The following is a 13,445-nucleotide window of genomic DNA, read 5'->3' as shown; positions in this document are numbered from 1 at the left end:
TCTAGAGCTGCAGCTGAGTTGCTGCTCCTAATATTACCACTGCCTCCAAATGCCAGCAGTATCAAAATAATAAACTCTCAGCCATGAAGAGAGTCAGCCATACATCAGCCAGCCTTTGCATCCTAATACTTCAACCACAATTTGAATGTTTAGCAGAGTATGGGATGCATAAGATAATGGAAGTGTCCACTCCACACAAAAGTCCACTCCTTACATGTGATTAGGGTCTTTCAAAGCAAATACAGCTAAATTTGGTCAAATTATTGGTTATTAGCCATGTACTCACATATTGCTGTAGTTATGCTTCACTGTAATGTACCTTACTATGTCCTAGACTACAACCCACTGCAATATGTGTTTGACTGTCAATACGTATTGTATTGTCCTGTTTGCTGTCTATTGCTGGCCTGCGAAACAATTGCCCTCTGGGATCATATTACAGATTGTGCTTGAACTTGAGCTCTGACTGAAAAAAGTTAAATAAACACAGCTTATGTGCAGGTTGTGGTGACACTATGCTAAAATCCCGTCTTTTTCCTGGTGTTATTATATAACCCGACACAGAAGCCCACCAAGACCTGAAATCCTTTTTTAAATGTTTGACCCCTAGTGTGTCACCTGTTTTTTTTGCTGCTCATTTGGTGCATGGTGGAGGACGCCAGTGGCTAATATTACCAGCCTTCCACTGATGACACAGCGAGTCAAGTGGCTTGCTGCTGACCCACCTGCTGCTGCTGAACACATGAGACTCACACCAACACGACACATATTCAGGGGAATACACTTCTGTATGTATAGATGCATGAGCGAGCTCGGACAGATGCAGATAACACACCTCAATGCATCCAATATGCATCAAGATGAATGAGCTGGAATACCCTCAGATAATAATATGCACACACGTAGTTTTGTGAGCTCAACATTGTGTTTACGGTGTAGGTTTACATTTAGTGTAATGAAACATTCAGCTGAGCGTACAGGGTGAGTAGATGGAAAGACAGAGTGAGAATGAACTGAGCCTATCTAGTGACCCAGTGAATGCAAATGTAACACCCCTGCCTGTGATGTGTCCTGGCAGTTTAGGTGATCAGGTGACTGGATGGAGGGAAATAAAAGCTTCTCATTTTCACAAGTCAAACAGGCTTGTCACTGTTTGGAAAATCTGACGAACTGTCTAAGCTTGATCTCACCTGTGTGCCTGAGATTTGTCCATGACAGAGCGAGCGTGCAACACAGAGTGAGAACTGTATATATGAGCCTAATTTGCTGTTTACATGCCAGAGGTAGGAGTAATTAATTACCATGTTTATGAAGTGCTGATCTCGGTCATTAGGGACCCTCCTCTAAAAGTTCAAATGATCTGATCTGCAAAAATCAACATCACAACAGCTGTTTCATCATGCATATTCTACCTTCATCAATGCAGCAACAGTGACTGCTCCTAGGATCCATGTTTATGGTAATGACAGATCATCAAGACTTGGCAGCAACATGTCTCTGGAACAGTGAGCAGGAGGTTTCAGGCTAGAGAAGTGCTCGGTCTCTGCTGCCATCTGCTGCTCAGAAACAGTAACAGTCTGTCAAAAGATGGATCTGGAGAGATAATAAATATGAGCCACCAGTGGTGAGTCATCTGTGTCATCATTGGACTTAAATGTTATTCTGTGCCCTGTGAGCTTCTTTTGAGACAGTTTTGATCTAGTCTCCCTTTTGTCAAATTTATTTTTCATCTTTTTATTTCCTATCACATGTGATCATTCCAGTAAGTCAGTTTTTAAAAGAATGGGCAAAATCAAAGCAAAAAATGGCTGAGATATCCTGACCTGTAGGTCCTGCTACACATCAGAGCCAAAGATGCTGGATACTGCATTTCCTATAATACAAGAAATAGCATACTTTTATTAGACCCTTCCCTGCATGGCAATTCTCTGGATGTTTCAAACTCTGCCTACCAGTGCAATTTCTTTAAACTACAGGTAGGCTAAGCTAACCAGTTGTGGGATGTAGCTTGATAGTTTCTACACAGACTTAAAAATGCTATCAGTCTTCTCATCTAACTCTTGACAAAGAACACCAAAAAGCATGTCTCCCAAAATGTCTAACAATTCTTTTTACCTTAGCCCAGTCAGGATAAAGACTGAAAGCAGGGGCTAACCTGCAGGTGTCCCCTGCCTCACTAGCATTTTATACTGTATATATATCTTGTTTACTCCATAAAAATCTGAATGTTAAAATTTGAAGTTGTGGTTTACTTGCTGGAAGTATTTCTTGGCCAGGCAGTGTAAGCTAAGCTGTAAGCTAACCACCTCATGGCTCCAACTCTGTAACAGATAGACATGAGAGCGTTAGCAGTTTTGTCATCTAACTCTGCAAGAAACATACAAGTGCAATCCCCCAAATTGTCTAACGATTCCTTTAGATTGTGGTTGTCAAGCCCAAAACAAGTAACCCTGATGACATTACCTGGGGTTATTTTGCACAGAAGACATTATAGCTACAACTGTTTTAGTTAAGCAGTAGCCTAAACCCTGTGACTAATAAAGTGACCTTTATGTGTGAAATTGGTGGAGTTCCCTTTTGGGAAATGCACGTTAACTCTCATATTGTAACATTTAAAACATAGATGCAGAAAAAAGCATCATCGTGTCTTAAAATAATCCCATTCCTTGTGTAAAGTCAATTTTATTTATTCTGATTCATAGAAGCATTTTTAGAAAATATACTCATTTTCAGGCTTGCAAAATCAGATTAAAACTGTAAGTGATCCACTGACTGACTTAAATACTCTTTAAGAGATGGGAGTGCAAGACACATTTCTCAATCATCAACGTCAGCATACACCATAAGCATACTTACAAACAGTTATCAAATGATATATTATCACAAATAAAAACATGATTGTTGACTGGTAGAATTACCACAATGATTAGTGCAGTTTTATATTCAGTATTTACATCGCCATTAGAATAAATACAGTCACAGATTGTCAGTAAAAGATAGGATGAGAAGACAGTATTTTCTATATTAAATTATTTTGCACAAATGCATAAAACAACAGGTCATAATGAGCATACTGGAGAGACATTGAACTACTGTGTGTGCTTGTGTGAAATGTACTTTATGTTCTGCAGGTCAGAGCTTCCCTTATGCCTGAGAAAAACCATAGCAAGTGCAACCAGTTAAAAACAGAAAGCATACAGTACATGCATTTTCAGCAACAAATGTTTACATGATTAAAAGGAAGAAAAGCTGCTGTTGGATATTTGTCAGCTGAGTCCACACAGTTTTAAAAGCTTGTCTCTCTCCAGTCTTCCCTGTTCCAGTCTTCTTTTCCAAGCAAACTTCTTCTGGTCCACTGGTAATGTCATAGTGCGTCCCTGTTACCAAGATGGGGACTTTCATAACCTAAAGAAGCAAATACATTATCAATAAATAACTTTAAAGCTGCACTAATACATTTGCAGTGGATCAAGGCATTGTGTGTGAAAGGTATCAATGGTAGTGACAAACCTACAGAAAATGATCACCCACCTACACATTTTAGCTCATTGTTTTGGTTTTACAGCCCGCAAACTCCACTTTCATAGATATTGTTTTAATCATTACAGACAGACACAGTAGTAGTTAGCAACTATCTGGTGAACACAGTGGAGCATTTAGCTGAAGAGGCAGGAGCTCAGGAGTTGGTGGAGAGCAAAACAGACCTAAAAGGATAGTGACTATTGGACTTACATACATTAGTTAAACACAAACATGACTCTTAATGAATGTTATTGTTCCTGCACATCTACTTGATGTGTAAATAAGCTGCTGTCTGGTCACAAGTTCTTTCTATTTACCAAGTGGTCAGAAGAATTGAAGCTTTAAAGCTGCACTAATTAATATTTTATATTAACAGTGGATCAAATGACTAATGTGAAAGGGGTCGCCTGTAATGCAGTTGCAAAAACTCTAAACTTCTAGACCATACCTGCTTAATGACAAACAGCAGAAGTACAAAGTTAGCTACTACCTTGTATGCATCGCGGAGCCTTAGCTGTTAAATGCTAAAAGGACAATGAAAATTGGATTGACATTAATCAGGTCGCAGAAAACACAACTCCAAAATGAATGCTAATGTTGTTCTGTGTCTGCTGGATGTGTAAATTGTTTGCCAAGACGTTGCCAAATACATTTTTTAAATCTGTCAGATGTGTTTTAGCTTGTTCTGGTGCCCCTGACTGCCCACAAAAAAATCAATTGATGCAGCTTTAAGTTTGCCAAACTTGGAATTAAGAGCAAATTGATTTGCCACAGAGTTAATCCGTCAAACACAATCCTTACACTTCTAATCAGAAGTCAGATTTCAGCTTGTACAGGTAACACAAAAGTGACAATGTGCCTATTGTCCAAATTATGAAGTCTCTGCTTGATGCATCAGCCTAAAATGTAACTAGACATGCAACAGAGGACCACTTATGTTTCACACTTTCTATATAACTGGCTTTTATGCCATTATGTGTGACATGTGGACCCTTTCATCATTCTCACACATTGTGTCAGTGATGTGAATGAAGTCCCTTACAGCAGGTTTTTGATATACAGTTCTGTATTACAGAGGTAATTGGCAGTGGTTGTGCCATGTCATTAGTGTCCCTCGAATTCCACTGCCTCAGGGTTTTTCTCTCCAATGCCAAACAGCTCAATGTAGAAACCTAAATCACCTAAACAGGGCTGCCAATTATCTCAGTAATGGAACGTAGTATCAAAAAGGAATCAGCTTCAAATAAGAGAGGAATGATCCTTATTTAAAAAATGGTAAAGGTACCATCTAATAGCACACTTTTCCAGGCAGAGTCAGAACTGGCTGCCAACTGCAATGAGATATTTCTGGAAAACTGCCAAATTATGTCTTTAAAATATGTTTTATGATGTCTTTCTTTGGTCAGCCATTTATATAATACTGGAACAAGCATGCATTCAATATGTAAGGTATGAGTCATCCATGCACGGCACTATGAAAAAGTCTACACAGATGAGTTTTGACAAAAGTTACAACTTTTTTTGCTTTTCATTACCTACATGAAGATGAACTGAATTTCTTACTACTTTTAGTAAAATTAACTGTGACAGAAATCATTTGACAATTATTAACAAACTGCAAAACCTCAAGGGTGCAAACCTTTCCTGTTACATGGTTGTCATACCACACATATTTGCATTAAGGGAAACAGATACATACACCTGGTCCCAGCAGGGTAGTCCAGAGATCTGTTTCTGTACTGGGGAAAACAGGGCTTTTTCACAGGGAATCTGCGATCTGAGGACCTCTCCAGATCGCATGGGCTGTCCCGTTCCATGCCTGAAGGGAAATGCCATGAAACACACACACACACACACAGAGTGGGGTGTGGGAACTGAAAAGGGGTTGTAGGATAAAGCAAGAATGCGGTACATAGCCAGCCAGCTCTCCAGGCTTGGGACCACATCAAATAAGAGGCTCATGCTGTTTTCTTTTGATAAAAAAAATAACTATGGCATTGCACCATTGTTATGAATTATGAACAAAAACAGCAAGATGTGCATTTGTCTCAGACAGCCATGTGTTAAAAAGCATGCATATGGTGTATATCATTGTGTGCACAACAGCAGGGGTGGGTTAACCACAGTGTCAGACATACAGTACCTATGTCAAATGAGTTAGACTTCCTGGTGTGACGTGATGTTGCTGGAAATCCATTACGACCTTCTTCCTCATCTGGTTGGTCAAACAATCATAACCATCATCATCCCCATCCTTTCTGTCCATGAGGGCATCATCATCTACAGCATACAGTAATCTCTCTCCTAGATGTTTGGCAGTTTATTCTAACTAGCAGAACTTGGATATTAACTTTAAAAGCTACCATGACTATACAGTGTATAAGTGGCATGAGTAGAATCTGAAACTTTTTCAATAGAAAATCCAAGAAAATCACAATAAAGTACTACATCACAATTTCCGACTACTGCCACCCTCCTTTGCAGTAAAATAACATTTTAGTTACATACCTTTAATGAGAGGATCTGCTCCTTCTACCTCAGTCTTGGCAGATGCTGGTAGGCTGTTTGTCTCAGTGGTCTCCTCCTCTTCAATGATTGGCTGTGCAGGAGTCAAGCTCCTCTGGTCATTGGTTGATTTTTCACCTGGACTGACAGGTGAGATTTTGGGAGAGGTCATGGCCTTTTCCGGAGAGGTCTTGTCTCTTGAGAGGTCGAGACTGGGCTGAGAGAAGAACACAGTATTTGTTTTTTTTGTGTATCAGAGTCTGCTGTATGAGAGTTACTACAACACTACTTCTTCGTCTTCTTTTTCTTGTTTGTCCTGTTTCTTATGCTGTACACAAAGAGTACCTTAGTGGGGATAAGAGGACGCTGTCCCTCTGGCCCTCGCGCTCTCTGCTTCTCTTCACGCTTTCTTTCACTCTGTTCTGCCTCTACTTCCAGCCTTCCAGCCTCTTCTGGTAACATAAAAACACAGTCGACACAGTCCTTACAGTGACCCATCAAAGCTTTGTTTGAAAATATAAACCCTAAGCATGAATGCAAACAAGTAGCAGAAGCACACATTTCATGTGCATTTTGTAATTGGAAATGTATGTCTTGGCTAGATTGGGAGTGAAATCATTGCCAAATATATACACCGCAAACAAAAAAACAGAAGTATAAAGTACACCACAAACAAAACACTTATTATGGACTGAGTTGTGGATACATTTCTATGTCAAGTACTACTTCAAGAGAGACAACAAATGATATGCCTATTATGCCAATCACATGTTTATATGGATATATCTATGTGTATATGTTTAAATGCATGTTTATATGCTGATGGGTTGAAAGCCCATCTCCAGTTAAGAGGAAAATAATAGCAGCAGCTATGATAATTAATTTTGGTTTGGTTAAGGTTTTCAATCAGAAGTTAAAAGTGTACTTTTATTCCATTCCTCCATTTTTAATGTCAATTTGTAGATTTTTCCTTTTTTATGTTATGACCGGTTCTGGCCTCTAGCTTTTGTACGGATCTTTTAAGTCCCTTTGAGCCACAGCGCAGTCTATAGCTTTTTTTGGAACAGCGGAAGTGTGGCTCATTACAAACTCTAGACTTGAACTAACAATAGCCCCCTCTCTATAGTTTGGAACAGCGTACCTTTGGGACTACGCCAATGAAATCTCTGTCTACTTATACTGTATCTCTCTCTAAACTCACTTGACAGACAAATGTTCTTTTAATGATGTTGACCTCATTTTCAACCGCTTTTACAGTATGTTACTCTTTTTATACAGCTTCTTCAGCCCCAGAGGTTGTTCTAAAGTTAAAAAAAAAACATATTGTGAAACAGAAATGTATCACTGCAAACCAGTATTATTAGCTGGCATCTATACATTTATTTCTACTGCATGTAGATCTGATAATGCATCATTAATATAACAATATCGCTAGTAATTATTAGCAACTGTGGGCACCGACATTATCCAAAAAGGTGCCACATACTGCATTTTAACATTAGCACATGTATTTGAAAAAAAGTGTATAACTTCGTGAAAGTACACATTACAGCCATCTTTCGTGATCATTTGTTTACAGTAGATATATCATGGTCATCTGACAGTGATTCTGACAGTGATTCTGAATGACACAGAGCTTTTGCAGTATTTTGCAATTTCTTTCGCCAATCTGCAAAAATGCTATACCACACTATGCTATAAACATTGCTTAAAGTACTTGAGAGAGCATCACAATATTACGTTTATCATAATACTGTTTAATTTTAAAATAAAATGGTGTTTATCAAATAATGCTGTAAACAGTATAATTATCATCAATACAGAATGTGCAATGGTCATTTCCTCAAGATTATAAAATTTCAACTTTCATTGTCTGCATTAAATATTCTGCATTGCCGTAAATATAGATAATGAAGTCAAGAGTCTGGTTTTAAACAGACCTTTAAAACTTCTTGGTGATGGTGATCAGTACAGTATTTAATGATTATGTTGCAATGCTACTGACTATGCTTGCATTTATACGGTTCATAAACTTCTGCTATTAAGCAGTGTCTGTATTTTGTGGATTGACCATGTCATTTAGTGTTTTGTACTTTGTGTAAGTTCAGCACAAAAGTAAGAATTTAAAAAGTCTGTTTGGCTGATTGTATGAGGAATCCTGCAAACGGAGCCAAAGCAATTACAAAAAATACTTTAATACAACTTCACGTGCTGTCTGAGTTGCAGTACCTAAACTCTCCTGCAGGTGTCTCTGCCTCATGGCAGTTAGACTGGGCTTAGTGTTCTGTGGAGGTGGCTCTGGCCTCGGCCCACAAGGGGCCACGCTTCCACCGATGCTCTGTCCGTCCTCCACGTCAGTCCGTGAGTCTGTCAGGGGTACGATCCTCTCCTGCCTGCCTGTCTCCATCTGTCTGTCCGTCTGTTGTTTGGCGGACACCACGTGGCCGTTAGTCCGAGTATCTGCAGGGGCATCTGAGATGGTGGTAGATCTGTCAGTATCGTCTGTCTCTTTGATGTCACAGGTGCTGCTCCCATCCGAATCATCGATTTCTGCTCCGATGCAGCTGTAGACCATGCTGACCAAGTCTGTGGACTGAAAAGAAAAACACAGATACAGTACAGTCCTCAGACCTTAAAAGTCATGTATTCGACCTCACATAACTTTGTATGATATAACATACTGCCAAATATTTCTCTGTTATTTATAATGTACTGAATCATTTAACCGTCTAGTCTGGTGGTAACAGTAGCAATGATTAAAATTTGTTAATCTGGGGAATTCAATTATGACAAAATTTAATTATCCCTCATTTTCCTGTGGATGTCCTTAAATCCCCTCAGAGATCAGTTAGGATCCCTGGACTCTACTTTGAAAACCGAAGGGATTTGGATGACTCCAACTCCCGGACGTGTGTGTATCTGCTTTTGGGCAGAGATTTAAAAACAGTCCTCCACAACTCTGACAAGCTACACAAATCAAACACAGGAAAGGGCTGAGAATAGCAGGTGGTAGAGCACAGCATGCAACTATGCACTGTGTCGTGCCATGTGAAATTTTAGGAAGTGGGAGCAGGGCGCTCACAATTTGGATCCATTTTTATGAGTTAAGATTGGAAGCTAACAGAAGACATGATATTGAAATATTCATACATCTGCATTTACTTTAAACTGTTTGTGGCGCCAGATTGGTCCACTATTCTACAGAGGAATAATGTTGTTTTTCTATTTGGAAGTTAGGGTCAGTAGCTGCTTGCAGTCATAAGTCAAGAGTTTGAATTTTGGATTTCTAGTTGAACAGTGGTCACAGTAGTCCCTGTGACTATCCCTAGCTCTGTACCTGTCTTTGGATGAGGCAGGGGGGGCTGGAAACTCTTATCCCATGCACAGGTACACCTTGTACGGGCCGAGGTGAAGGTATGGTCCCGTTTGCTCCAGGAACAGTGCTCTCTGGCCTCCCAGCGTCCTTAGGGTGCTGAATCATCGAGTAGACGTTCTCTGAGGCGCTGCTAGAACAAACAGAAAAACACAAACATTTCATACGTGTTTTGGGTGACATACCTGCTACTATGGTATATTAACATCCTTTATATATTAGTTACAAAATACAGATTATTAATCTACACTATTATTCCTATGTCATCAATTTAAAAATTTTGTAGTTAATGTACACATCGTTGGCCCAGATGCTGTTACACTTCACTCACACACACACACACACACACACACACACACACACACAGTGCTGCTGTAAAAAGACAAAAGAAAGAGTCAGTGCTGCAACAAACAATCTCTTTGATTGCTTAGCAACAATCTGCAGGTAAAACACTACAAAACATGGAAAACTGTTTTTAAAAAAGCCATTTATAGCTTAAGATGAGTCATCTGTTCGTTTATGCTTCCCTTTCAGACTGCTGTAAAACTTGGCCTCCATGTAAAGAGTGCAACTCCTCCTGGGCCACAACAAGGATGTTAACCAGCAGAGGCGATTGCGTCACCAGTTTTTAGCCTTTAAGTTGGATTGGAAGCGCCTCTGTCAGCTGAAACACATACTGGAGCTCTCAAAAAGTGCCCTTTTCTCCTCCATTTTATGTAACTCCTTTTAATGGTGAAGTTTACAAAGAGTGCCTACCGAGGGCTATTCTCTCTCCTCAGCTATTAATCTGTGTAGTTCATTTAAAAAAAATAAGTTTGCCACCTTGTACTTTTTTTCCTTCTTTGCAATAGTCCTGACTAATTTCTAACTATGGTGCCATTATATAACAGCAGCTCAAATGTATGCAATGCCATAAATTCAAAGCAAAGGAAAAACAGATGGAGACAGAAATATTTTCTTCTAATAAAGTATTTATGAAGCCATGAAATGACGTTTATGCCCAGCACTTGATTCAGTTAACAGCCACCTCATTCTCTGGGTCTGTGCACTTAAATGTTTCTTTCATCCCCTCCTCCAACTCAGCTACTGGGCTGCACACTTACTCTGAGTCCTGATTAGAGATGGTGGAGTTGCGGTTCTTGCGGAAGCCGGAGAAAATGGACAACACGCTGCGCCTTTTCTTTCTCCTCAGTGACTGGGCCTGATGGAGGGATGACAACTGACTGAAGGGGAGAGAAAGAGGAGGAGAAATTAGAGGTTGTTGGTAAAGCACTGCAGCCACTTATTCATTATGTCCGATGTAATATATGTTCCCGGTATTTGTTTTGGTTAAGTGTTTTTTTGTTGTTGTGTATTTAAAACAGTGTATGTCTTGGGACGCAAGAGAAATTTCAGAAAATACTATTTTTATAAAGAGAAATCAAATCAAACACAACAGAGTTAAAGAACCGATGGATATAGACAGTTATACATACAGTAGGTTCAGAGTTAGAGTTCCTTTTTGGTAAGCTTGCACTATTAATGCAATCAGCCATCAACCATTATTGAGTATAGTATATATTCTACATAAGTCATCACTGGCTAGCGGATCCCAGTGTTAAAAGCTGACTACATTGCATATGTTATTTTTGCTAATGAACCATGTGACAATAATAGACTAAAATGTGTTCATTCTAGCTGGGCCTGTACAGATGGTTTAATTTACTTGACAGAAGGCCTTGTTTTTGCTGCCTCAGTGAATCTTTTTCATGCACTGCTGGTGAGCATTAGGCACACACTGTCATGTAGCCTTAAAATTGTTTGGGAACTACCATTTCCATGTGGTTTGGGCAGTCACAGGTAGCGCTCTTACATGCTGTGATGTACCCAAAGAAAGTAAGTTGCTTAGACATGTCCAGCTCAAAAACTGAGCTTCATTGTGCCAAAATCATAATTACACCACTTTAAGTTAAAATTTTTCCAAATGTAGTTTGTTAGTGACAGTTCTTAAATTAGCAAGTGCAGCTGTAGCTGTTGGAGTTTAGTTGTTGGGAAGACCTGTTTCATAGATTTTTCACGTTAGCCTTAGCATTTCTTTTTTTCTTTACGTCATCACTGTGCAGTTTCATAGAAACAAGTTGGTGAACAAGAGACTGGACTCTGACAGTAAACAAGATGATTTATTTTATATAATGTAATACGTTATAGTTATTGAACAAATAGATCTACAAATGAGGCTTCTATTCTGTGCAAATGGAACATCTCTACTATATCTGTGCCCAAGTGCTTTAGGAACATGCTGTTCATTCATCAATGATACCATTGCATGACATGAGTGTACAGAAGGATTATAAAAGGACATCTAATAGTCCTGTTTTAATGCATGTGGTATTAACTGTACGTAGCACACCGGAAGAATACTTAGTTTATTGCTATTTTTGGTGCAGCAGGTTGATAGTTGTCATTTTCTTTTGTGTTCAGAGCAGATCTACCCTATAGTAAGACAAGATAAGATAAAAGTGTGCATCTCACCCATTAACACCAATTTGATTCACATTTTCACACGCAATTCATTTGATGCATTTAGATAAATGTTAAGCAGTCACTGGGTTTATATAATTCACTTCAGCCCTATCTGGATGAAATGTGTGAAATTATTCTGTTCAATTCCATACACTGTGGTGGAACACTGATAACACATCCATTTTAATTATACTGATATAGTATTGAAGCACATCAAATTCACCAAAGGCAGAAAACCAAACTTGTGAACTGTCTCTTTATTCTATTTCTCATAATTATAACTCCGTATCAGAACTTGGAATCTTTTAATTATGAGAAAACGATCCAATAATTATGACAAAAAAGACCAGTCAGACAGACTGTGATGACGCTATTATTTCCTTCTCGGTTGGAAGCTATTGGAGACACTGATTAATCTACGTGGCAGTATCCATACTGTATGTCAACGTTGCCCAGGAGTCTTAAGTTATTGGAATTTTTAAGGTGAACAACATTTGCCAATAATTCACTGTGGGGTCACAATTACAGTGACCACTTCCACATACAAGTTTGATCCATTTGATTTGATCCATTGTTAATATAAAAATATTGATTCTAGCTACTTCAAGGTTGCTCTAGTAATCTACCAGCCCCAGGTCCCATTCACCAGCATTGTTTTGAATGACAACTTTAATAATAAAATTGTTTTGTGGGTTTTTTTTGTAATTAATATACAATTCCTCATCATTAAGAGACAATAATAACAGAAACTAATAGGAACTGTTTCATATAATTACAAAATTAAGTTCTTACATGTCGTGTTGGATTTGTACCAAATTTGGAGTGCAGTTACTTTAAAGACGGGGTAATCCATAACACATCTTTATATCAAATTCAGTGAATATCTCCTCAGCTGTCTGGAGCTGGGAAAACCATCTCATTCTCTCTGCATGTTAACTTTGCAGCAGAAACTGTAGCAACAGTTTGCTAACCCAAAAATTAGCTTAGTTAGTTACATTACTTGCTGTGTCGTTTTTGCTCTATAGCATGGTATTAGTCATTGTGAGAGGTTTCTCTAGAATCACATTCCCCACGTGTAATGTTTATGCTTTTGCTCTTGTATGTGTGTTGTCCTTAGGGGGTGCTGTATTAATGACATATAGTATATAAGTATATAATGTATTTTTCAATTACTGCACAAAAGTAAAACTGACGCTGTGAGCTACCTGTCGGGTAGAACTCTCTTGCTGTAGAAATCAGGCAGGCCATCCTCCAGCATATTGACTCCTCCGTTCTCTGAGCAATGCTACTCACACACACACACACACACACACACACACACACACCAGGAAAAAGATAGAATAACAGGATAACAATGATCAATCTACCATGTCGATAAAAAGCTGAAAGGCTGACAAAAGGTATCATCATTTCAAATGACTGGCTGGCAAAACAGGATCCACTGCCAACAGAAGTATGTTTGTAAAAAAACACTCCTCATTATGCTGCCCTAACTGAGTTTGTACTGATTTAGAAAAAGCTTTTACAAAGTCTAAAAACAAAC

The 13,445-nt window shown here is 38.9% G+C and overlaps 1 protein-coding gene across 4 annotated transcripts in view; it reads right to left on the bottom strand.

Moving 5' to 3' along the window:
• Window positions 1-2,665: 2,665 nt before the first annotated feature.
• carmil3 (capping protein regulator and myosin 1 linker 3) overlaps window positions 2,666-13,445 on the bottom strand; it is a 73,089-nt gene continuing 62,309 nt past the window's right edge. Inside the window, exons 32-40 of one of the 4 annotated variants that reach the window (XM_038718745.1) lie at window positions 13,108-13,187; window positions 10,504-10,623; window positions 9,365-9,533; window positions 8,257-8,620; window positions 6,373-6,476; window positions 6,031-6,244; window positions 5,666-5,737; window positions 5,222-5,341; window positions 2,666-3,405 (exon numbers count right to left, since the gene is read on the bottom strand). In XM_038718745.1, the coding sequence (XP_038574673.1) occupies window positions 3,365-3,405; window positions 5,222-5,341; window positions 5,666-5,737; window positions 6,031-6,244; window positions 6,373-6,476; window positions 8,257-8,620; window positions 9,365-9,533; window positions 10,504-10,623; window positions 13,108-13,187 (1,284 nt within the window). In that variant the 3' untranslated portion in view covers window positions 2,666-3,364. Of the gene's footprint in view, window positions 3,406-5,221; window positions 5,342-5,665; window positions 5,738-6,030; window positions 6,245-6,372; window positions 6,480-8,256; window positions 8,621-9,364; window positions 9,534-10,503; window positions 10,624-13,107; window positions 13,188-13,445 lie in introns of all 4 variants that reach the window. The other 3 variants (XM_038718746.1, XM_038718744.1, XM_038718747.1) reach the window with 3 other exon arrangements.

This window comes from Micropterus salmoides, unplaced genomic scaffold (assembly GCF_014851395.1).
Source record: "Micropterus salmoides isolate LMB-PRFRI ecotype aquatic unplaced genomic scaffold, ASM1485139v1 Ms_hic_scaffold_14, whole genome shotgun sequence".
NCBI classification, from domain to species: domain Eukaryota; kingdom Metazoa; phylum Chordata; class Actinopteri; order Centrarchiformes; family Centrarchidae; genus Micropterus; species Micropterus salmoides.
The sequence above is the reverse complement of the archived record's forward strand: the minus strand, read 5'-3'. Positions and strand labels throughout refer to the sequence as shown.